At 44.2% G+C, this 27,367-nt stretch overlaps 2 protein-coding genes across 9 annotated transcripts in view; one reads left to right on the forward strand and one right to left on the reverse strand.

Moving 5' to 3' along the window:
- scn1lab (sodium channel, voltage-gated, type I like, alpha b) overlaps window positions 1–15,649 on the reverse strand; it is a 40,472-nt gene extending 24,823 nt beyond the window's left edge. For 5 of the 8 annotated variants that reach the window (XM_035526766.1, XM_035526768.1, XM_035526745.1 and 2 more), the window contains exons 1-5: window positions 15,415–15,624; window positions 4,144–4,466; window positions 3,468–3,586; window positions 3,286–3,375; window positions 1,147–1,275 (exon numbers count right to left, since the gene is read on the reverse strand). In XM_035526766.1, the coding sequence (XP_035382659.1) occupies window positions 1,147–1,275; window positions 3,286–3,375; window positions 3,468–3,586; window positions 4,144–4,413 (608 nt within the window). In that variant the 5' untranslated portion in view covers window positions 4,414–4,466; window positions 15,415–15,624. Of the gene's footprint in view, window positions 1–1,146; window positions 1,276–3,285; window positions 3,376–3,467; window positions 3,587–4,143; window positions 4,467–14,232; window positions 14,633–15,414 lie in introns of those variants that run through there. The other 3 variants (XM_035526752.1, XM_035526762.1, XM_035526748.1) reach the window with 3 other exon arrangements.
- A 3,098-nt stretch (window positions 15,650–18,747) lies between these two features.
- Window positions 18,748–26,623, forward strand: cobll1a (cordon-bleu WH2 repeat protein-like 1a). The gene is made up of 11 exons (XM_035526778.1): window positions 18,748–18,816; window positions 19,702–19,860; window positions 19,972–20,176; window positions 20,273–20,498; window positions 20,586–20,630; window positions 21,170–21,273; window positions 21,898–22,104; window positions 22,308–22,416; window positions 23,737–23,932; window positions 24,152–25,668; window positions 26,522–26,623. Exons 2-10 carry the CDS (start codon window positions 19,715–19,717, stop codon window positions 25,662–25,664), a joined length of 2,751 nt encoding a protein of 916 aa, XP_035382671.1. The 5' UTR covers window positions 18,748–18,816; window positions 19,702–19,714; the 3' UTR covers window positions 25,665–25,668; window positions 26,522–26,623.
- Window positions 26,624–27,367: the final 744 nt, after the last annotated feature.

Below are 27,367 nucleotides of genomic sequence, written 5' to 3' on the forward strand. Positions count from 1 at the left end.
ATACTGTAATAACAGAGACACTGTAATAATGTAATGACAGTGACACTGTAATAATGTCAGTGACACTGTAATAAGTGACACTGTAATAATGTAATGATAGAGACACTGTAATACTGTAATAACAGTGACACTGTAATAATGTCAGTGACACTGTAGTAATGTAATGACAGTGCACCTGTAATAATGTCAGTGACACTGTAATGACAGAAACACAGTAATAATGTAATGACAGAGATACTGTAATGTCAGTGATATTGTAAAGACAGAGACACAGTAATAATGTCAGTGACACTGTAATAATGTGATGACAGTGACACTGACAGTGACACTGTAATGGCAGAGACACTGTAATAATGTGATGACAGTGACACTGTAATAATGTGATGACAGTGACACTGACAGTGACACTGTAATAATGTCAGTGACACTGTAATAATGTGATGACAGTGACACTGTAATAATGTGATGACAGTGACACTGACAGTGACACTGTAATGGCAGAGACACTGTAATAATGTGATGACAGTGACACTGTAATAATGTGATGACAGTGACACTGACAGTGACACTGTAATAATGTCAGTGACACTGTAATGGCAGAGACACTGTAATGGCAGAGACACTGTAATGGCAGAGACACTGTAATAATGTAATGACAGAGATACTGTAATGTCAGTGATATTGTAATGACAGAGACACAGTAATAATGTAATGACAGAGATACTGTAATGTCAGTGATATTGTAATGACAGAGACACAGTAATAATGTAATGACAGAGATACTGTAATGTCAGTGATATTGTAATGTCAGTGGCACTGTAATAATGTCAGTGACACTGTAATGACAGAGACACTGTAATAATGTAATGACAGAGATACTGTAATGTCAGTGACACTGTAATAATGTAATGACAGTGACCCTGTAATAATGTCAGTGACACTGTAATAATGTAATGACAGTGACCCTGTAATAATGTCAGTGACACTGTAATAATGTAATGACAGTGACACTGTAATAATGTCAGTGACACTGTAATAATGTAATGACAGTGACACTGTAATAATGTCAGTGACACTGTAATAATGTAATGAGCATAAACAGTAAATACACAGAATACTGTAGCAGAAACAGGCACTAAGACGCACGCCATGAGGATGACGCTGAAATCCAGCCAGTTCCAGGGGTCACGCAGGAATGTGAACTTCCCCACACAGAAGCCCCGGGCCAAGATTTTAATCAAGGACTCAAACGTGTAGATCCCTGTGAATGTGTACCTGGTGCAGAAAGAAAGAACATAATCACATCAGGGAGGTGTCAGGAGTCAGACAGAGAGCTGGCAGGGCCTTCTACCCTCCAGACATGTGTCAATGCGCATATGGTTACTTGAATGCATACACACGTACACACTCAGATGCACGCGTACACACTCAGACACGTGTACACACTCAGACGCACGCGTACACACTCAGACACGTGTACACACTCAGACACACACGTACACACTCAGACCCACACATACACACTCAGACCCACGCACACACTCAGACCCACGCACACACTCAGACGCACGCACACACTCAGACGCACGCACACACTCAGACCCACGCACACACTCAGATGCACGCACACACTCAGACACACACGTACACACGCAGACACGTACACACTCAGATGCACGCGTACACACTCAGACACACACGTACACACTCAGACGCACGCACACACTCAGTCACACAAGTACACACGCAGACACGTACACACTCAGATGCACGCGTACACACTGACACGCGTACACACTCAGACGCACGCGTACACACTCAGACACGCGTACACACTCAAACGCACGCACACACTCAGACACACATGTACACACTCAGACATGTACACACTCAGACACACATACACTCAGACGTACGCATACACACTCAGATGCACGTACACACTCAGACACACACATACACACTCAAACACATGTACACACTCAGACACACATAAACACTCAGACGTACGTGTACACACTCAGACGCCGTACACACTCAGACGCACGCGTACACACTCAGACGCATGTGTACACACTCAGACACACGTACACACTCAGACACACAAACACTCAGATGTACGCGTACACACTCAGACGCACGTACACACTCAGATGCATGTGTACACACTCAGACGCACGCGTACACACTCAGACGCATGTGTACACACTCAGACGCATGCACACACTTAGACACGCATACACACTCAGACACACGCACCCACTCAAACACACACGTACACACTCAGACACACATACACACTCAGACACGCGTACATACTCAGACGTACGCGTACACACTCAGACACGCGTACACACTCAGACACACGCACACACTCAGACACACACGTACACACTCAGACACACATACACACTCAGACACGCGTACACACTCAGACGCACGCGTACACACTCAGACACGCGTACACACTCAGACGCACGCACGCACTCAGACACATGCGTACACACTCAGACGCATGTGTACACACTCAGACACACACGTACACACAGACACACAAACACTCAGACGTACGCGTACACACTCAGACGCACGTACACACTCAGACGCACGCGTACACACTCAGATGCATGTGTACACACTCAGACGCATGCACACACTTAGACACGCATACACACTCAGACACACGCACACACTCAAACACACGCGTACACACTCAGACACACATACACACTCAGACACGCGTACACACTCAGACACACATGTACACACTCAGACACGTACACACTCAGACACACATACACACTCAGACGTACGCATACACACTCAGATGCACGTACGCACTCAGACACACACATACATACTCAGACACACACGTACACACTCAGACGCACATAAACACTCAGACGTACGCGTACACACTCAGACGCACGTACACACTCAGACGCACGCACACACTTAGACACGCATACACACTCAGACACACGCACACACTCAAACACGCGTACACACTCAGACACACATACACACTCAGACACGCGTACACACTCAGACGCACGCGTACACACTCAGACACGTGTACACACTCAGACACACGAGTACACACTCAGACGTACGCGTACACACTCAGACGCACGCACACACTCAGACACATGTACACACTCAGACACGAGTACACACTCAGACACACGAGTACACATTCAGACACGAGTACACACTCAGACACGTGTACACACTCAGACACATGTACACACTCAGACACACGAGTACACACTCGCACTGACTTACTCCACATTCTTGGCCCAATCTGGTGGGCTGCTCAGGGTCATGAAGGCGCAGTTGGTCAGAATGGTGCACATGATCACAAAACTGAACATCGTGGACATCAGTTAAGGAGCGTACATTGAAAAATAAACTCTCTCTCTCACACACACACACACACACTCCCACTGTGGACTGTGGAAGGATATGAATGCACCAGCACTTTGATGGACAGTCTTCTCAGAGGGTTAAAGGGACTCAGGAAGTAGAGGGCAGGTGTGGCGTTGAAGCGAAAGAGAGTTTTCCCACGGTTCAGTACTATAAACGTCTAGAACAGGGAGAGGTGCAGTTAGTCGGACACGGAGACCGACTGTGTAAGCATGCTGAAATTTCAAATACCTAATCACACACACACACACACACACACACACACACACACTCACACACACACACACACACACACTCACACACACACACTCACACTCTCACACACACACACACACACACACACACTCACTCACACTCACACACACATTCACACTCACACACACACACACTCTCACACACACACACACACACACACACTCACACACACACACACACACACACTCACACACACTCACACACACACACACTCACACACACACACACACACACACACACACACACACTCACACACACACACACTCACACTCACACACACACTCACACACACACACACACACACACACACACACTCACACACACACACACACACACACACACACACACACACTCACACTCACACTCACACTCACACTCACACTCACACACACACACACACACACACACACACACGAGTCAGTTTATATATCCCCCTCCCTCCCTCTTCTCCTCTCCTCGTACTGTTTGGTTACTGTAGTAGGGGTCCAGGTCCTCCAGGGGGACAGACACCATAGAGGATGGGACGTCCCCGTAGATGAAGGGCAGGGACTTCCCCGCCTCCAGGTCGCTGTTGGGCTTGGGTCCATTCTCGTCGTCTTCCTCGCCACCTCGCTCGCCCTTGGGCCGGCACGCTGCCTCCTCGGCGATGCGCCGCTCGATGGCAGCGAGGGACTCGGGAACGAAAGGCTGGAAGCTGTCAGGTCCAGGAGGAACAAGCAGCTGGGCAGCCATATTGACATCCTGCTCCTTAAGCTGGACCGACTAGCCTGGTGTCACTGCGGAGGCTGAGGGGGGAACACACCAGCATCAGGGGCTTAGACCTCAACACAGTACACACAGGGGCTTAGACCTCAACACAGTACACACAGGGGCTTAGACCTTAACACAGTACACACAGGGGCTTAGACCTCAACACAGTACACACAGGGGCTTAGACCTCAACACAGTACACACAGGGGCTTAGACCTTAACACAGTACACACAGGGGCTTAGACCTCAACACAGTACACACAGGGTCTTAGACCTTAACACACTACATGCAGGGGCTTAGACCTTAACACACTACATGCAGGGGCTTAGACCTTAACACACTACATGCAGGGGCTTAGACCTTAACACAGTACGCGCAGGGTCTTAGACCTTAACACACTACATGCAGGGGCTTAGACCTCAACACAGTACACACAGGGTCTTAGACCTTAACACACTACATGCAGGGGCTTAGACCTTAACACAATACACGTGGGGGCTTAGACCTCAACACAGTACACACAGGGGCTTAGACCTCAACACAGTACACGCAGGGTCTTAGACCTTAACACAGTACACGCGGGGGCTTAGACCTCAACACAGTACACGTGGGGGCTTAGACCTCAACACAGTACACGTGGGGGCTTAGACCTCAACACAGTACACGCGGGGGCTTAGACCTCAACACAGTACACGCGGGGGCTTAGACCTCAACACAGTACATGCAGGGTCTTAGACCTTAACACAGTACACGCAGGGTCTTAGACCGTAACACACACAGGGGCTTAGACCTCAACACAGTACATGCGGGGGCTTAGACCTCAACACAGTACACGCGGGGGCTTAGACCTCAACACAGTACACACAGGGTCTTAGACCGTAACACACGCAGGGGCTTAGACCTTAACACAGTACATGCGGGGGCTTAGACATCAACAAAGTACATGCAGGGTCTTAGACCTTAACACAGTACACACAGGGGCTTAGACCATAACACGCGCAGGGGCTTAGACCTTAACACAGTACACGCGGGGGTTTAGACCTCAACACAGTACACGCGGGGGTTTAGACCTCAACACAGTACACATGGGGGCTTAGACTTTAACACAGTACACGCGGGGGCTTAGACCTTAACACAGTACATGCAGGGTTTTAGACCTTAACACACTACATGCAGGGGCTTAGACCTTAACACAGTACGTGCAGGGGCCTAGACCTTAACACAGTACATGTGGGGGCTTAGACCTTAACACAGTACATGCAGGGGCTTAGACCTTAACACACTACATCCAGGGGCTTAGACCTTAACACAGTACGCGCAGGGGCTTAGACCTTAACACAGTACATGCGGGGTCTTAGACCTTAACACAGTACATGCAGGGGCTTAGAGCTTAACACAGTACACACAGGGTCTTAAACCTTAACACAGTACATGCGGGGGCTTAGACCTTAACACAGTACACGTGGGGCTTAGACCTTAACACAGTACACGCAGGGGCTTAGACCTTAACACAGTACATGCAGGGTCTTAGTCCTTAACACAGTACATGCGGGGTCTTAGACCTTAACACAGTACATGCAGGGTCTTAGTCCTTAAGACAGTACATGCGGGGTCTTAGACCTTAACACAGTACACACGGGGGCTTAGACATTAACACAGTAGACACAGGTGCTTAGACCTTAACACAGTAGACACAGGGGCTTAGACCTTAACACTGTAGACACAGGTGCTTAGACCTTAACACAGTAGACACAGGGGCTTAGACCTTCATACAGCAGGGCTGAAATATCTGGGTTAACAGATGTTTTCGCTTCACCCTCAAAAAAGAAGGAAAAACTTTACATACTAAATAGTTATCATTCAGACTGAGAGATCTTTAAACGAAACCCGAAAAATGTTAATTTTTAGCGATTTTTTTTTTTTTAATATTATTATTACACCCATTTCATATCCATGTTACAAAGTGCAAATTGTTGCCATGTCCTAATGACTAATATGTGCTATTGACTTAATTAGCATGGTCCTTCCTGCGTCATCGTCTGTAATGCCAGTGGACATCTTTGAAGAAATATTTTACAGCTGTTTCCGGAAAATGAGCTTAATGATGCCATCTGGGACTACATTTGTCTCCCGAGCACTGGAAAACTATCAAAATCTTCAGGTGTTGGAAATGCACTCTGTTCCGGACTAGGAACACACAGAATACAGTCACGCTGGGAACTATGAGATTAACTATTTATAGCAAACAGAACCCCATGGAGTGAATCTTGATATCGCCTTATCGCCTGAGTTCCATAGTTGTTCTAATTTAATTCTCACCATCTGGTAATGGAAAAGTCCAAATTTTGTCAAAAGAAATTCTGTTAAAAGATTGAGCTCGTCGATGCTGTACAGTAATGTATTAGTGTACACACGTCTGTGGCGTCAAGCTATTAGCAAATCTACTCTGAAAACTCTTTAAATCCTCCACTTTACTACCGAAATATTGTACGTTTCTGTAAATTATAGATGCCTACGATGAAGATAAAAGGTACTGTGGCACAGGGGAGGTTCCTGAATGATGGCAGTTAACAGTCAAAAGGCTTAGTTAAAGCTCTCTGAGCAGGAGGACAAAAGTTGGTTGAGCATGACAGCCTCTGACACTGAGCTGCAGTGACCTCTGGTGGCCTGAAGAGGAAGGCGGGGTTCGGCTTCCCACCGACATCAGCAAAACACAAAATGATGGAACCCCCCCCCCCGTGGCATGTCCTCTGAGCGTCTCCACAATACCCCTGGACGTTGTTCTCAGTAAGTCCGTTTAGTCCACGAGACATTCCACGGCTGCCACAGCTGCATGAGCGTGCATGCGCATGCGTGTTTAGCCTCACGTAACTCGCAAATACCAGTGCTAGGTGTACGTGTTTCCCCAGAGCAGGGTTGGATAGTAACGGAATACCTATCACGGCATTACGTAATCAGGGTACAAAAAGTTAACTGTATTCTGGGTACGCTTATATAAGGATTTTGTTTGTTTGCTTGTTTTTCTTTGATACTTTTTTTTCATATAACCTCATAAGCAAATGTTTCTCATGTCCTGTAATGGTCAGAGAAGAAGATACTGTTTGCTCACTAGTTCTAATGCAGTGGGACTGAAGAACCTGGATAAAGATTTTCAGGAAACACCCCTTTCCAGCCTAAGTGTTATGCAATTAACTATCCTCAGCAAAATTTTTAAACAGTTAGGGTTTTGGACTCGTAATCAGAAGGTTGCCAAGCCCCACCATCATCGCTGTAGAAGGTAGCACTCTTGGGCCCCTGAACAAGTACCTTAACCCACAATTGTTCAAATTGTACTTGGTCAAGATTGTAAATTGCTTTGGATAAAAGAGTCTGTTAAATGCTCTAAATGTAAATGCGTCTTAATCAGTACATTCCCACAAAGTGCCACAGATACCGCAGAAAACCATTTGTTCTCATCAGTGCAAAAACCATTCTGGATCTCTCTGGGATGTTTACACTGGTGGATCCTATAAATCTGAGAAGAGTGCTCCTTCTCAGAAAGTCTGGATTGCTAGGGAAGGGACATCAGATTAGGATTAAGTTACAGATATTTCTAGGTAGTCTGTAATGGAATACATTTTTAAGTGACCCTCCCATCCCTCCCATCCCTGAACCCTGCTCCTGGTTTTCCAGGCCTCTGAGAGCCCTGGACTGGGCGTGTGGTCAGGGAAGCTCCACCCTCCACCCTGAAGACCCCAAGGTCTTCGCCACTTACTGTTATTCTTCAATTACTGACTACATCTCTAGGTAGGCAGACAGTAAGAGGTAGAAAGTGAGCAAGGGGACCATACAGAGAGAAAGAAAGACGGAAAACCCGGCAGAAACGTTCCTCTGCCGGTCTCTTAGATGGATTTCCATAGGCCTATACATGGAAAATGAATTACTGTTCAATCACTGTTACTGTAACCGAATTACCATTCGATTATGCAGAAAATTGAATGCTGCAGTGATCTAAACAGTGGTACTGTCCACACTACTTCATTCTTCCTCAATTGTGCACAATAAAATGAACAACCAAATTTGCTGTCCCACTGGAAGCCTGCTGTCTGCCAGCTTTAGCAGATGGTTCTTCTTATGCCAGATGAGTGTTCAATTATCTTCTGTGGTTTTCATTAAGAACTGCACTTGCTGGATACTTTATGAAGCACCTGCCTTGTACCTGCACTTATACTTTAGTCACTCTATACTTTAGTGATATTGTCACTGTACACTTTAGTGATATTGTCACTGTACACTCTAGTGATATTGTCACCCTACACTAGTGATATTGTCATTGTACACTTTAGTGATATAGTCACTGTACACTTTAGTGATATTGTCATTGTACACTTTAGTGATATAGTCACTGTACACTATAGTGATATTGTCACTGTACACTATAGTGATATAGTCACTGTACACTATAGTGATATTGTCACCCTACACTAGTGATATTGTCATTGTACACTTTAGTGATAAAGTCACTGTACACTTTAGTGATATTGTCACCCTAAACTTTAGTGATATAGTCACTGTACACCTTAGTGATATAGTCACTGTGCACTTTAGTGATATAGTCAGTGTACACTTTAGTGATATTGTCATTGTACACTTTAGTGATATTGTCACCATACATTTTAATGATATTGTCACCCTACACTTTCGTGATATAGTCACTGTACACTTTAGTGATATAGTCAGTGTACACTTTAATGATATTGTCATTGTACACTTTAGTGATATTGTCACCATACATTTTAATGATATTGTCACCCTACACTTTCGTGATATAGTCACTGTACACTTTAGTGATATAGTCACTGTATACTTTAGTGATAGTCACCCTATACTTCAGTGATATAGTCACTGTACACTTTAGTGATATAGTCAGTGTACACTTTAGTGATATTGTCATTGTACACTTTAGTGATATAGTCACTGTACACTTTAGTGATATAGTCACTGTATACTTTAGTGATAGTCACCCTATACTTCAGTGATATAGTCACTGTACACTTTAGTGATATTGTCACCCTACACTAGTCACTGTACACTATAGTGATATTGTCACCCTACACTAGTGATATTGTCATTGTACACTTTAGTGATATAGTCACTGTACACTTTAGTGATATTGTCACCCTAAACTTTAGTGATATAGTCACTGTACACCTTGGTGATATAGTCACTGTACACTTTAGTGATATTGTCACCATACATTTTAGTGATGTCACCCTACACTTTCATGATATAGTCACTGTACACTTTAGTGATATAGTCAGTGTACACTTTAGTGATATTGTCATTGTACACTTTAGTGATATTGTCACCATACATTTTAGTGATATTGTCACCCTACACTTTCGTGATATAGTCACTGTACACTTTAGTGATATAGTCAGTGTACACTTTAGTGATATTGTCATTGTACACTTTAGTGATATTGTCACCATACATTTTAGTGATATTGTCACCCTACACTTTCGTGATATAGTCACTGTACACTTTAGTGATATTGTCACCCTACACTTTAGTGATATTGTCATTGTACACTTTAGTGATATAGTCACTGTACACTTTAGTGATATAGTCACTGTATACTTTAGTGATAGTCACCCTATACTTCAGTGATATAGTCACTGTACACTTTAGTGATATTGTCACCCTACACTAGTCATTGTACACTTTAGTGATATTGTCATTGTACACTTTAGTGATATAGTCACTGTACACTTTAGTGATATTGTCACCCTACACTTTAGTGATATTGTCATTGTACACTTTAGTGATATAGTCACTGTACACTATAGTGATATTGTCACCCTACACTAGTGATATTGTCATTGTACACTTTAGTGATATAGTCACTGTACACTTTAGTGATATTGTCACCCTAAACTTTAGTGATATAGTCACTGTACACCTTGGTGATATAGTCACTGTACACTTTAGTGATATTGTCACCATACATTTTAGTGATGTCACCCTACACTTTAGTGATATAGTCACTGTACACCTTAGTGATATAGTCACTGTGCACTTTAGTGATATAGTCAGTGTACACTTTAGTGATATTGTCATTGTACACTTTAGTGATATTGTCACCATACATTTTAGTGATATTGTCACCCTACACTTTCGTGATATAGTCACTGTACACTTTAGTGATATAGTCAGTGTACACTTTAGTGATATTGTCATTGTACACTTTAGTGATATTGTCACCATACATTTTAGTGATATTGTCACCCTACACTTTCGTGATATAGTCACTGTACACTTTAGTGATATTGTCACCCTACACTTTAGTGATATAGTCACTGTATACTTTAGTGATAGTCACCCTATACTTCAGTGATATAGTCACTGTACACTTAGTGATATTGTCACCCTACACGTTAGTGATAAAGTCACTGTACACTTTAGTGATATACTCATTGTACACTTTAGTGATATAGTCACTGTACACTTTAGTTATATAGTCACTGTATACTTTAGTGATAGTCACCCTATACTTCAGTGATATAGTCACTGTACACTTAGTGATATTGTCACCCTACACGTTAGTGATAAAGTCACTGTACACTTTAGTGATATTGTCATTGTACACTTCAGTGATATAGTCACTGTACACTTTAGTGATATCTTCACCCTACATTTTAGTGATATTGTCACCCTACATTTTAGTGATATTGTCACCCTACACTTTAGTGATATAGTCACTGTACACTTTAATGATATAATCACTCTCCCTGCCCTGACTACTTTCTCCATCAGACTCCATCAATGGCCCACCTGTCACTCAATCCAGTTCCACCAATCAGAGCCAGTTCCTTCGATCTGCCTCCCCTGGTTACTGAATGTGTCCTGCCTGACCCTTCTCTCATCTGTTCACCTTCTCACACTACTCTCTGCTTTTGTATACTTTGGACTTTTGTCTTGTTTACACATATGCGTATCCTGTTTTTGCCTTCTCAGGACTTTGACCTGCTTTTGTTTAATGACTACAGCTTTGGATCACCGCTCTCTAAATAAAACTTGTCTGCATTTATCTGCGAACATCTGAGTTCAGTCTGTTGTATTACAGATCTCCCCAATTCCAGCTCACCTGTTAGACTAGGTAGAACACCAAAATGCCTAGTGCAGTCTGGTGATTCCAGATCTCAACAGGGAAAAACCAGCCTACAAATAGTCATCATAATGCCACATTTTCAAGCCTTTTCACACAATGTTACTGTAACCTGGCTGATAAGTGGCCAAAATACTATTTAAATCCCATTAAACAGATTGATAAAAGGTTCTGCTAACATTAATCCCGAAATACAGTTGGGTGCAGTGGGTCAGCATTTATCATTTGGCCCTGATCTCAGAGCAGCCACAAGAGTCTCTGCAGCGGTGGTGTCTGAGTGTCTTTGATCTACGTCACTCCTGGGACCCCTCTGACTCACAGGGCCACCATCCATTCAAGCGCCAGATACTCTGTGCAACACAACAGAACAGCATTCACATCTAATCCTACGCTTAGCAGCAGACACGAAACATGCAATGTAAGTGCATGTGTTTGTCCGTGCACATGCACATGTGCGTGTGTGTGTGTGTGTGTGTGTGTGTGTGTTTGCAAATGGCAAGTGCACACTGTCTTCTTGTCTCTCCCACTTGAGTGCCTCAGCAACGCCCCAACAGCGCAGTCTGTTCCCTTTTGAGAGCACAGTCACAAACAACTCCCTCTTGCACCCACCACCTACCAACCAAACCCCCCTCCAGAAAGAGACAGATCTCAGGAGAGCCATTTACCCTGAGCCCTGGCCTGCTGTAACCCTACCCCCAGTGGTCTGGCAGCACTGAGACAACGGGAAATATCAAAAGCTATTTTGTCACGCTTTCCATTGCCATTGTATATATACACACACATACACACACACAGTGTCTACTGTACCCTGCACTTGTGTGTTCCCTAATTAAAATGGGCCAAGACACTTTCTTCTGAGTTTTAAAACAAGGAGGAGTCACGGGAAGAAAATCCATTAATGGGCATTGTCCGTATCTGCTGCTATAAACTGGCACAAAAAAAAATGTTAAAACAGGGAAAATACAGCAAAAAGCAAAAAACAAAACCAATAACAGGAGCAGCAACAAATACACAATCTCACTAAGAGAAATTCTCCTAGAATTTAAATCCAGAAACAAAGTGTTGTGGAGGCATTCTTCACTGGCTGCACATGTAACACCTCAGTCTGCACCCGCAGGACTTCAGGACTACGGATCAGGACACCACACTTGCTAACAACAGCATGGGCGTGACTTCACTGCGGACAATTAGCAACAACAAACCGTTCTGGACTCTTTATGATGCTCAGTGCTTATTAATTTATTCTGTCTGTGTTTTGGTGTTTGTTTTGCTCTGCAGCCTCTTCACCCTGCTCATTTAAATCCTTGACTGTGAGTGCTGATATACATAGTACACAATTACAACCTGATCAAGTATCCATGGCTAAAAAATAAGCCAGTGGCCATCACTGCAGAAAATACACCACCTTAGGTTTAATCACATCTGTACCACACAACACGTGTGTGTGTGTGTGTGTGTGTGTGTGTGTGTGTGTGTGTTCTTGTGGTGGGTGGAAGAGACTTGAAAATTGAATCTAATGTCCCTGGTAAGCTCAACCTTAAACAAATTAGGTATTTCTGCTTCTTCCAAAACACTCTCCTAGTTAGAAAGTCATACATATATATGTGACTTTTATAGTCCTTGAGTATTTTAGTATTATATCCCTTTAGTGTAAGAATGTAGTGTTGTATAGCCCCGCGGCACCTAAATGGGTCTAAAACGAATCAACCAAGCACGCGGAGTGACTCCTGCAGTAGCTGATAAGACGCGCCCAAAACTGTAACACGCACGTCTAGTAACTTCGACGTAAGACAAATGTCAGGCCAACTACAGACTGGAGGTTCTTGGTCGTTTGGTAACACATTTCTCATATATTTATTAAAATCGTAAGCCCTCGCGTACGTTAATGGAGACTGGACGCCACTGTCCATGGTTCTGAATCACAGGTGCGCTCTTCGCCCGGACGCTGCTGGGCCACCAGCCACGCGCTTCCTCCGAGACAGGACGCATGCCACTTCGGTGCAAACGTTAAATACGTGCGTTACGTTACTGTACGTTACGTTAACGTTTTTAAATATATATACGCCGACGAATGCCACACGGACGATAAAATAACGTTAGGCTTCTGCAGCTAAACCTGACAACACTGTTAGGATCCACTGACCAACATAAACACGCCCGTGCGCGCACGTACACACACACACACACTCATACACACACACATACACACACACACACACACTCACTCACTCACACACACACGCACACACACACACCTGTTAGCGACACATTGTAACTGTAAGATATCTTCGGCTCTATCAGGATTATAGATAGCGGGATGAAGTCCAAAAGTCTTTACCAGCTAGCGCATTTTGCTAAAGATGTCCTCAAAGAAAACATTCCAGAAGGGAGACAGTAAACAAGATATGTGCAAACAGGCGGTGTCCTTAGAAGATATTAAACGATTAGAACTCATTCTAGCATAGCTACCGTTCAGCATGTAGATGCCCCAAGAGCTGTCGTCAATACAAAAGGGTTCTGAGTGATGCACAAGGTCACTAGAGAGCGCGTGGCTGTCACGACATTTTTGGCCCATACCGGCTGTTTCTTAACGTTGCGTATTTGAAGAAACACACGTCCTGCGGTTAGGACGCAGGTGAGCTGAGGGCCCTACCTTTATGGCACTGAATTCATCTCGAGCGCAGGGGCGAAGCAGCTGTCGCCATGTTGACGTCTCCGTTTATTTCCGTACTGCAGGCTCCAGTTTACCGGAGTCCACCCGAGCACACCGGAGTCCAGACAAGGCACGGTTTGCGCGGCCGAATAAGAAGTTGTTCATCAAAAAGATGCCCGTTTTCCGCAGACCCTTGGCCTCAGCGCCACAGAACCAGATCGACTGAAAGACCGAGATTGATGTCATTCCGCGTAACAAGAATGCACCCAAAGGGTTAAACGGTGTCTAGGCGACAACAAAAACGTCTCTGGGCGTGCCGTTTTATTGACCGAAATGCTCCATCCAAATCAATTAAAGCAAAGCGCTTTTGTAGAATTAAACGTTAGCGTCTTTGCTAGGTCTGGCCACATAACTGTGATTTTAAGATCGTACGATTTTTTCATCTCTTTTTCAGCCCGCGAGCGTCGGTAGGTGGGTGTGGAGATGAGAGGAGGGGGTCGCACTTGTGCCCCTGTTCAATGACAGTCGTTAGCAATATAATTTATGGTTTACGCGGCCATGACAGGAGCCGCAGAAATTCTTTTGCCATCAGAAATGCAGAAATACAAATCTGCATCGCTAACACTCGCGCGGCCACTCGCCACCCGCGCGGCGTCCACGTATTAATGACATCCTGCACAAGGCAGATGAAATGACCGCAGTAGGCAGCAGCGGGAACGCAAACGCGACTGTTACTCACCGCTCGGGTCTGTTTTAAGGGGATGCAACACGGCCATGCATGTGTAAGGTGATAAAGTGCGACACTGACTTCAGTCCGTTTGAACGCGTCTCATCCGCGCAGATCGTTCTTATTACCGCCTATTAACGGGCTGCGAGCGCCGGTAACGCAATAAGGCGAATTCAGTCACCTGTCCACTACACTCAAACACACGAAACACGCCCGAACGAAGGAAATCCTCATTTAAAAACCAAAGACAATAAAATATTTTCTATAGTATGCTTTTCATGAAGGCAGATTTGCAAACCACGGTGCGCTGTCGTCTGATCGCTTGCTTTTGTGCGGTATGACGCTTCTATGACTGATATAAATGACTCAGAACAAGCAGCTGTGTAACTTCTGTCCATCATCTACATTTTCCACACATTTCCAGGCGTTTCTGGATTGATCTTTTGGCTACTCACCATGGCAAAGCCTGCCTGCGCGAGCTTGCGTGACGGTGAACTCCGGTTATCTTATTTCACCTTTGATTCTCAAGGCCGTATTTGTCCCCTCTCTCTCTCACACACACACGCGCACACACACACATACACCCCAAAAACAAGCACGATTCTTGTTAGACGTAAACTGTACGGTTATTTACCCACTTAAAATGCGCTCTCGGACGTCGCTCGTCTGGCCATGTATCACCAATACGCGCTTCCGGTTGTCGGTGGCTCGGTGATGGGAGTGACGCGTGCGCGAGTATCACGACGCCGTTCGACCGTCTGCACGCGCCACCATACCGTACACCTGCACTTGGAACCTAAACAGATATCGGATAACCTAAAGGCGAGCATGGGTTATATGCACCTGTTTTTATGTTTAGTGGAACCTGCGCTGTATAACAGAAGCAAGCAGATCTGATGTGCAGTACTAATGGTATTGGTTGTGTTATAACAGGTAGCATGTCCTTTAGTCGGAGAACATCTTATGTCATTGTTGTGTTGTGGAGTGATAGCAACTATAACATCTAAAGCTGATTAAATAAAAATGGCAATATCAGCGTAGTCCTGGTTGTGTGTAGACTTCTCACCTGCATATTAATATTGCATACCACTTATTCATAACACAAGAAACAGTGAGGTGTCTTCGATATATTGTGAGTCATTTGAACACATTGAATAACTCCTTTGTCGTAACGTTAGGTACAGCATAATTTTTCCGGAGATGTGTTGTTATTATTCAGTCGTTGTACAGTCGTCGTTGTTTTGCCCTTAATGAAGTTTATAAAATATAATATCACTGTATTAGACTCTAATGTATTTACTGTAATGTATCAGATTCACGATATAGTTAAATCCGATGACGCTTACCCACCCTTGAGAGCGTCATGCTGTCAGTTACGCACAAACATAGCACCTGAGGCGTGGGAGAGGCACACGTAGGACTGCTCACTGGCGCCCTCTGATGGTAACAGTGGTGCACGACAGACACCAATTTTACGTCTAAGGACTCACGGTTGTGTTACATGTTCTGAAGACTAAACAAAACAGCACCAGCGGGGTAGGCTACGCACTGCAGGGGGGATTCGAGCTTAGACCGCCCCCGGCCCTCCAGGAGGGGATCGTAAATGTAAAGAAATTGTTAAAAGGGCCTCCATCCTGCTTCTGCCCCAGAATTTTGCGCTAAGCCAGAATTTTGTGCTAAGCGCTAAGCCATTGCCTAAGAACCTCTAACTTCACCAACTCTTTATCATAGATATCATATAAATGACACATAAGCAATGTTAAGGCTTTGAAACCCAGAACATGTACATAATGCTCGTTATCTGCTACTGATAATGCCTTTTTATTTTATTCTTGAACAACTAAAAGTCTAGAGACGCCTGGTCATTTACTGCATTACAGAGATTCTTCCGCGTAACCGCGTCGAGCCGCGAGGCTTCTGCTGATGCATGACGCATCGCCCCGGTTTTGACATTCGGTGAATGTCCCTCATTAAACACTTGCGGCCGCGAGGCTGTTTTCCAGACAGGACATAGGATACGGGAAGTCAGGTTTCCCGTGTGCCAGTGAGCTGAAAGGAGCTGGAGAAACGGTTTAGTAGGTGGTTGTAATATTCGGCCAGAGAGAAGTGCGACGTGCCTATTTTACGCCACCAGCTGGACGTATGTCAACATCTCGAGAGGATTATCTCTATGGATAACCTACAATAATAAATGCTCTCGCTCTCTCTTTTTCTCTCTCTCTCTCTCTCTCTCTCTCTCTCTCTCTCTCTCTCTCTCACACACACACACACACACACACACACACACACAGTGCATTAGCACTGTCATGTGGAGGTTGACCTTTCTCATTAGAGTTACTGTGCCTAATATCCCGTTCCACCATCCTGACACATAACAACCTGCATTTACGTGATTATGTATTCAGAGACACATGCGGACACAGGCACACAAACACAGTCACACAAATTTGTAAACGGAGGGTTTACTTTTCCTGTTGGGTTGACGAGTATGTGGAAAATTGGAGAAAGCGTCGAGTAAACTGGGCTACAGTACGGGTATAATAACCTGGACCCAGAGGAAATGAGGTCATGTTATTACCTCTCTCTCTCTCTCTCTCTCTCTCTCTCTCTCTCTCTGGCATACATGAACAGACACACACACACACACACACACACACACACACACACACACACACACACACACACACTTTCCTTTGTGAATAATAGGTGTGTGTGTGTGTCTGTATTCATCTGACAGTGAAAATTAGGAAGAAGAGGTATACTGTTAGACTCAGACAATCATGAAATTCAACACAACAGAAACAGCAACTCTACAGAAGTAGTTGAAGAAACAACTTTCCACCCTGTATGATTATATATACATATACATACACACACACACACACACACACACACACACATATATATATATATATGAAAAGGTTGAAGGACAGAATGGAGGCACTAATCATGGCAGCACAGGAACAAGCTCTGAATATGAGATCAATAGATTGTACTTTAAGAAGTGTATCAAATATAATAATTACTGTCATAGTTTCAGCAGTGACTGAGTAGGTTGAATTAATGTTATTGTGAATGGAAACAAGGCGTATACACACACACACACACACACACACACACACACACACACACACACACACACACACACACACACACGCCTTTTAACTGTCTGTGCACATGATGAGACCTTAAAGGTAATCTGATTTATAGACTCGAGTGTGATTGGCTGCCAGACATTCCTGAATCTTCCAGCGTCATGTAGTACATAACACATATGTGCACTCTCACTACCTTGGTGTTCAGAGTCGTCTATTCTGAGGGAAAAAAAGTGAACGTTCAACTCAGAGATTTAAAAAAAAAAATGTCCCATGAGCAACAAAATAAAAGATCAAATTAATTTATAATCAAAGTACGATAAGGTGACACTGGTTCATTTCAGCCTGGCATTATCAACGGTTCCAGTCTCTATGTAATTGTTTGAACTGGAAAGGGGATAACTTACTGAATATTGTTAAATTGACGACATTCTTGGGCCACTTTTTAAAAAATGCAGAACGCTGCCCTCTACTGGACCTCAAAATTATCAGACTATTTCTCAGTTATTCAAAAACCCGCTCATCAACGACAGCGATAAAGTCGTGCAACCTTACTGTCGGACATGGAAACGCAAACCGGCAACGTCGCACACTTCCACCTCCCTTCACGGTCACGAGTGACAGGCGCGCGCAGGGACCCGCTCTGCCGACGTCACTGAACGGGGCCGGTCCCTGTGGCACCACCAGATTACCCAGACCTCGGATTGCCCCTCTCAGTAACACACCGGCTGACAGGCGTTTTACAGAAGGATCGAGAGGCGGGTAAGCATGCGATGTGGGTTAAATCCCGTCTGTGGATGTGCACGCGTTTGAGTCTGGTAATGCTTTAATGCATTAGTTAATGCTGCAGGCTGGAGTAGTTAACTCTCCTTACGTTTGGTTAAAGGAATGTCAGATGTACATGTATAAAAGAAAGGGCAAATCTAGACTCGAAATCTCGAAAAGTACACAGGTATGTTCAAACGTAAACTTTACTACAAGCTTTAATAATGCAAAAAATAACTTGCTGGAAACTGAACGCGTCATACAAACTACTTTAACCCAAACGTTGAATGTTAAATGTCCAGCAATCTAGTTGAGGTGAATGTTACGCAATTACTGGCCAGAGTGGAGGCAGGTGCGCGTCTTCCGGGGCGTGCGCGTTTGTGTTCGACGGTCCGTGGCTGCGTCGCGTCGCTCTAACGCGCTGTGCCCAGGCGGCGTAAAACAGCGCGCAGCTGCGGTGAACCTTGGCCCAACCCATGAGGCCCAAACCCTCGACCATGAGCTGATGTGCAGCTAGCGTTCTCACTTCAATCAAAAATCTGCTTCCAGTGTTCCGTTTATGGCCTCGTGTGTGTGTTTGTGTACAGGATCAGACAGGCGGAACATGCGTGGCATTCCACTGCCTGGTGCTAGCAGAGTGACAGTGAGGCATGTAGCACTTTTCAGCCTGCAAGCATCCTAAAAATATACCCTTCATGAGAGTGGGAGAATGTATTTCTGCTTATTGTATCTGTGTGCATGAACATTTCTGTTTAACAAAATAAGGCCATAGAAGTGCTCAGCGAACCATTCAGTAAGTATGCAGGTTCAGTAAAAACCGTGTTCTGTTTTTCTGGACGTGTGGCGATCTGAATGTGAACAACAATTATTTCACTTCTCCAGTAATAGGACACAAATGGCGGAAATTCCAGAACGCCCTTCCCTGAAGACTGACTCCATCTACAGACACACAATGGAGCAGGAGGATGTGGCGGATGGAGATCTGTCACTGACTGTGCAGGTTCCAGGAGGACAGGAGACATCAGTTACAGTAAACAGCAGGTGAGACAGACAGACGGACGGAGTGTGTGAGGGAGAACTGAAATGGAATCTCTAGAACTGTGTGTGTGTGTGTGTGTGTGTGTGTGTGTGTGTGTGTGTTTGTTCCTACAGTAAACCAGTGATGGACTTGTTGATCAGTCTGTGTGCTCAGTACCACTTGAACCCATCAGACCACTTTATTGAGCTTATCTCCACCAATCAGAACCATATCAAATTCAAGCCAAGCTCTTTGATTGGCTCCCTGGAAGCGGAACGAGTTGTGCTTAAGCCTAAGGGAAGTGAAGACAATACTAAAAGAGTGCCTAACATGCCAATAGTAAGTCAAATGAGAATCGTGACTCATATTTGACACTGATTTTATACATCTATTTTTATACATCTGTACTGTGAACATTTTAACTCAATTTCCCAGGCAACAGTGCGTCTGATAATAAACTACAGGCAGTCCCATAAGGCTGTGGTGCGAGTCAATCCCAGGGTTCCCCTGGCTGAGCTATTGCCTGCTGTGTGTGACAAGTGTGAATTTGACCCGAACTCTACCATCTTGCTGAGAGATAGCCAATCTGAACACCCTCTGGATCTCACCAAAACCCTCAATGACTATGGCATCAGAGATCTGTATGCCAAAGACACAAAAGGTAAAAAAAAAATTAAGTGTGTATCTTCTTATAGGAGGAGCCATGAGCTTTGCTATTTAAAACTAATCACTCTTCATCCTATTGTAGCTGTTTCAAGTGCTTCGAAGGACACAACAGCTCCCACTCATAAAGGTACTGCATGCCCCTGGGTGCTGGGGGCCCTCGGCAACTGAAGGCTGGTCTGGCAGGTCCTAAAGTGCAGGCAGTATATGAATGGGACATTCTTACCTGGAAAGAAAAATCCGGTAGTGGGATTTTGGTTAACAGCAAAGTGGCATCCACTAACTTCGGTGTCAGTTGGATCTGAGCTGTACGCCCCAGAATTCACTGGAGCCGAGCTGTACGCCCCAGAATTCACAGGAGCCGAGCTGTACACTTCAGAATTAATTCAGCTGTTACAGTCAGCAATGATATCATCAGTAAAAACAAGGCAGCCTGTTCTACTGGCAGTCATGTTTCATTTCACACCTGTGCTCCAGGTTAATCTTCTAGAAACTGTTTTTAAAAATAGTCTTCATCCTTTTCCTGTGGTGTTGAATTAAGGCTGTTATTAATAGTTGTTTCCAAACAGCAAAGAAAAATGTCACTGCCCACTTATCTGTGGACTGTACGGTGTACGAAAGCACTTTTCAAGGACTGATTCTGAATAGCGTTCACATTTGTCCATTTAGGTTGCAAAAAGGAAAAGCTGACGACCGTAAAGAAAGGGCAGGAAGAAAAGGAGAACAGGGGACTCTTTAGCTTGTTCCGGAGAAGCAAGAAAATGACAGAAGAGGTCTGGTTGTCTTCTCCCTGTGCTCCTGTGTGTTTAGCAAGCTGTGAAGATCAGCCTATAGTAGAGCTTTGAGGAGACTGCCATGAATAGTTAATCGTGCCTGTTTCGTCAGTTACTTGCGCTCAGAAAGAGCCAGTGGGGTTTGGCATCCTAAAAATAAATTGTTGTTTTGAGAAATCATTCATTCTTACCCTTTTTACTCATGTTGAAACAACAAAGGTAATTTATACTGACTGAACTTGGTTTGATTAAAAAAAAAAAATCTCCACATCATTATTTAATCATTTAAATGTATACATTGTTATATACGGGCAAACATTTTGACTGTATCACAAAATAGTGATTTTAAATAGTGCTGTCACTAGTGAACAGTCAGAAACATTGTGCAGAGAGCTCATATATTGATTGTCATTTGGTCTCCATCTGTCCTGATCACAGTTTTACAAGCCTGACTCTCTTGCTCAGGCTAATTTGCATATAGTGTTTTGAAAGCAGCAGCATTTTCCTGCTCAGATAAGCAGATATCGTGTGTTTCTGTTTGTCTTCATCAGCAGTGTTCTAAACGGTCGCTGTTCTTTCCCATTTCCTGGGTTACCTGATTGGTTATTCCCTTGGCTTCCACAGCGGACACCCAGCATCAGTGGCGCTCTCGTGTGTCCCCCCGGGAATAATCACCAAGTGGTCGGTGCAAGTTGTCCTCAGGTGCACTTGGCCACGCCCGCACCACCCGTTAACATCCCCAAGAAGAGGCGGGCGCCGCAGCCTCCCAGAATGCTGTGCTTCCAGGGCTCCAGCCAGTCTGTCTCTCTGCCAGCTGCCACTGGTGACGAGGTGTGTAAACAAAGCGACAGGGTGGGATTTAGTGGGGATCAGTTAACATTATATTACAGTGTTAAAAGGACTGCAATAGGTGGAATATAAACATTCTCAGTGTTTTTAATCTTGAAGATGATTGACTGTGTGTGTGTGTGTGTGTGTGTGTGTGTGTGTGTGTGTGTGTGTGTGTGTGTGTGTGTGCGTGCGTGCGTGCGCAGGGTGTGCTTAGTCGTGTTTCTTGTACTGAGTCCTCTCTTAAAAGGAAAAAACAAAGAGCCCCTCCCCCTCCATGCATTAACTCCGCCTTACCGGATTGTAGTGATGAAGGTATGGACCCACCTATTCACTTACACAGTATCCATATGGCCACATAAGAAACTATCTGGAATAATCAGATCACACAGCAGTGATATAACCTACAATGCAAAAAGTCTTCTGTTATGAAGCCGAATTTGTGGATTAGCACACATTTTAAGCAAGTGATTGGCTAACTTGGACAAAGCTGCTAAGCAAAGGAAAGTTTCTGTTCACCTACTTCATTAAGCTCCTCTGCTTTTGTTCAGTCCTACCAGGAGGTGGCGCTTAGGAGCCCGTTTGGCTCACCTTCCTCTCTCTCTCCCTCCTGCTCACTGGCTCACTTCCTCTTCACTGTCTGTCAGCCCACTGTCATTTTCCCATCATCCCTGTCAGTGTCAGTCATGCTGTCTGTGCTTGAAGTGTCTCTGAGTGGAAAAACTGAAACTGGATCAGCTCGTTAACCTTGGCAGTCTAACTGTATTCGTTATGAAGCAAATGGCAAGAAATGATCTTAGAACTGTGGCCTTGGATTTCATACATTCATAATCATACATTTTTAGGTTTATGTCATCACGAGGGGCAAAGCTACATACAGTTTGGGTGATGTGTTGTGGAAAGGACGTCGGTTTGCTATTGTTTGACAGCAGAAAAAGTCTTTGGACTTACGAAATTACTTTTGTAATTTAGTAAACTCCAAATGACACTCTTAAAAAAATAATGATCAGGTCAGCTTTCATGCCAAATATGAAATATCATTTACCTGCAGCCCAGTTGTAATAAGATTTTAATTGATATCTTGTTTTCCCATCACTCTGTACCCACATTTGTATTAATGGTGCCATCATTTGATAAATATCTTGCATATTTTGTATCCTTTATTAACAGAACTGATTAGAGTCAGCAAAGGATTATTTTATAATTAATCAGTATTAAATGATTGTAAATTGTGTGCTCTGGTCCAACGTAATTAGTTAAAAAGCTACTGAATTTCGTTGTTTTTGTTTATCTGATTTTTCTCTTGTTGCTTTCTTTCAGTTAATTATTTTTTCCTTCAAGTCTCATCTCCAGTTGTCTGTGGTAACACATGCTTGAAATGTTTTCGTGATGAATGTTGTGTTTATGACGAATTGTTTTCATGCATTTCCAAATTCAAAGCTCTTTTGTTTTTAACATAAACTGCAAGTTTTAATAAAAGTTTATTTCTTAGCCAAGTTCACTATAACCTCTGTATTTGGCCTGCTTTTTACGAGGCACCACACGACTCTTTAGACCAGTATTATGAATACAGATGAGGAGGAAACCCTCCCAAAGAAGATCATAAGGCCATGGTGGTGTTTTCTTTCTCATCAGAGGGATGCTGGGTCGGAGACACACCTAACCTCACGTTGTTGGACGAATCTCAAGAAGAGGCTGTACGCAGTGCCAGCCAATACGATGCTTTTACAACTGCCTGTTCATCCACCCCATCACCCTCTCTAATGACAGAGATCTTGTATGAATACATGGACATACTGAAGGCCCAGGAACAAGAACTCTCATCTGATGGGTATTTTACCTGATTTTTCATTCATTCCCTCTTTTTGGCTGCCAACTTTCTTGTATTAAATTATGCCTGCAAACAACATATAGACAAAAATAGGAACTAGGCTTTGTTGCATAACACAAACCCTGGGACAGAAGACAGTCATCATCACCTGGATGATTCTACTGCGCACAAGCTGACTTGCCTGTGACTGATTCAGCTCTTTCGTCTTCTCTTCTCTAGCTCTGTCACACATTCACCTCCAGCAGCGTTTCATTCGCCAGCCCTGCAGTCGGAGCCTAGCTCCCCAGCCAGTGTTTCTGACCCTGATTCCATAGCGCCCCCAGGCTGTGGGTTGCTGAGGCACTGCTCCCTGAGAGAGGGCCTCACCACATTCACCGTGGTCCCCCGGAGAAGACAGCCAAGCCTGAGGCACTACGAGGTCCTTGTGAGACTGGAGACTCCGGGCTCTGGACAGACGGATCATCTGGAGTGGGGGAGCACAGAGATGGAGAGTTTAGAACCAAAAGAGGTCGAGAATCGAAAGCTGAACAGCAGCAAGATGGGGACTGCAGAAAAAACAGATGGCGAAGGTGAGAATCTAGAGGAAAGAAACAGTGGGCTGGGAATTCTAGAAGCTGCAGAGAAAGCCTTTGGTAAGTTAACTGTGAGTGCATCTACAGAGAAACATCTAGAGGTGAAGGAAAGGATGGAAGACCAGGTCTCGGAGGAAGAACAGGGGGATAATGTAGAAAAATACAGAGAGAGCAGAAGTAGTTTTCACAAACACGGATCAAATTTGGAGGAGAAAAATAATGAGGCAGAGAACTTGGAACCAAAGAAGCCTGACAGTCTGGAGCTGAATGGCACTGAGAGAACATGTGCACAAAGTGAGAATCTAGAAGACGGGAACGGTGAGCAGGGTGTTCTAGAAGCAGCAAGAAAAGAGAAGAATTGGGTGGAGGAGCATAAGGAGAGGAGGAGGTTTCAAGGCGGCGGTGGCTTGGACAGACGGATGGAGGAGTTTGAAGAAGGAATGAGGTGCAGAGAGACGGCAGAGCTGGAGGACGGGTGTCCACCACCACGTTCTGTCTCCTGGGAGGAACGCGAGCGAGAAAGAAAAGTGAAACGGGGAGAAGACGTGTGCACTGTGTGCTCAAAGCCTTCCAGCAGTGACCCTATGCCTGACATCCTCGACTCCTGCTGTGCTGTAACCCTTTGCTCTAACCTCCATTCCTCTGACTCTAGACCATCACCCCTTACTGTGCAGCCTCGAGACTCTTCCCGATCTCAGCTGGATTCTTCTAGCAGTAGTCGCCAACCTGGTTCAGCGCTTGCACCTCGTCCTGAGCCAGACTCCCTGTTCAGCCCTACCTTCCGTTCCAGTGATGTCTCTCCTTCTCTAAGCACCGTGTCTCTCTTTGCTTTGGCGGTCTCTCAGAGAGCTCAGAGTCTCCGGAGTAGAGTCTTCCCTTTGGCTCCGTCTGCTCAATGGTTCCGCTCCCAGTCCCTGCCCTTTCCAGGGTTCTGCTCCCAAACCTTGCCCTCCCAAACCCCACCCCCTCTGGGGTTTAACTCCCAAACTCCACCCTCTCCAGGGTTGAGCTCTCAAAGTTTCTTCCCATCAGTAGCTTCTCGACCGCAGCCCTTGAAGGGCAATACCGGGAAAACTTCACGCTCTCAGAGGCTCGGTTCCTGCGAGGCAGCTACGAGAAGGCACGCCTGGAACTCCCCGCTGCGCACACACAGTGAATGAGAAGGTAATCTTTTATGACCTCGGTATACACGTTGCACACAATTAACATTTCACAGGCTGCCACTAGAATCTCTCATTGGTTTTAATGACATCAATTTAATGAATGCACCTAACATAAAAAATGTTTGGTTTTTCTTTGGTCCAAGAAAGGTTAATGAACAGATCATCTGTGCAGATAGCTTACTGAGATTACACAGTCCCATTCCTCCTTTCTGTGCCTGTCTTTGTAGACAGTTTTCCAACTTGCTGACCCCTTCAGCATTTGCTAAATGCAGAGAAACAGTTTCTTTAAGAATCAAACTTGGGCCCCGTCTGCTGGGGTTAGAACGGTTCTGTGTACACAAGTTAAAATCTAGTCTGTATAGACTTCTGGCATCATTCCCCCTGTACTCATAGCTGTGTCCCCCGTCCTGAAAGGTTGGTCTAAGTGGTCTCTTCTGTCCTCTGCAAGCTCCTTTGCAAATCTATAACTGAATCTAGTAACAGTCCTGAGGTGTGTGTGCGCGCGTGTGTTTACACCACAGTATATAAAAAGCATAGCTGGGGTAATCTCACTGCTGCACGAAAGACTATATTTCTGACATCGTTATTGTGCTTCAACACTAACTGTGTCTGTTTTCAGAATCAAGGCTGTACCGGCCCCATCTGGGTGTTATTGCTGGAACTGAAAGTGCTTCGTTTTAGAAATTAAACTTTAAAATATAAACTATAAATATAAACTTTCTTTGGCAGACCTTTTCCTTTAATTCAAGTTTCACATTTTCATTAAAAAAACAATTTAGTACATGTATGATTCATCAGCTTACGTACACAAATATCAAAAACCAAAAATTAATTAGAGATGTTTGTCTCCTCAGGCAGAAGAGGGTGTGTGTTATCATGACCTTTGGAAGGTTCCTGGTTGGATGAGCGTGTCAGTGTACCACATTGTTTTTTGGACATTTTTTTTTTTTTTTTTTTTTTTTTTTTTTTTTTAATTTTTTTTTTTTTTTTTTTTTTTTTTTTTAAGCATTATCAGTTGTACTGAGCATTGGCTCATTGATTCTGAGTTATTTTGGTAGGCTAGATGATTCATAACAGTTCTGAAATATCTTGTCCAAGTAGCATGATGTTGTTATTGTTTCTGTTTTACATGCATAAATAAAACGCATGCATTAACTTGCTAGTAGACACTGTGCAGCAGTGGTTATCCATTTATGTGCATTGTGCTAGTTTTACTAAATCAAAAGGGACTTTCTGGTTTATTAGAGATTTTGTCAAATGTCTGCACATAATTTTCCAAAGAGTACAATTTTTAAGGCTGATAATTGTCAAACAATATTTAAAATCCTTTGCAGTCTACGTGATGGAGTTGCATTCTAGGAGTCTGACCAAACTTATACCAGTTGTCGGTATGAAAATACTGTACATATGCAAACTCTTCATACTGCACAGCTTCACTGTTATCTACAAGAATAATTTAAAACTGTTGAAATAAATTGTACACACTCCTGCGCGGAAAAAAAAAAAAAAAAAGGAGGCCCAAACCCAACATTAAATGTAACGGTGCTGTCAACAAATCACAGAAAACAAAGAACTAAAAACAGGAGCTCCTGCTATCAGTACTGCCATGGGCTCATCCCTGCATGTTGCTGCAGTGAACTGTTGAGGGGGGGGGAATCTGAATACGAGGAAATGCACTCGTACATATGATCTTCATAAAT

This window comes from Electrophorus electricus, chromosome 1 (assembly GCF_013358815.1).
Source record: "Electrophorus electricus isolate fEleEle1 chromosome 1, fEleEle1.pri, whole genome shotgun sequence".
NCBI classification, from domain to species: Eukaryota; Metazoa; Chordata; class Actinopteri; order Gymnotiformes; family Gymnotidae; genus Electrophorus; species Electrophorus electricus.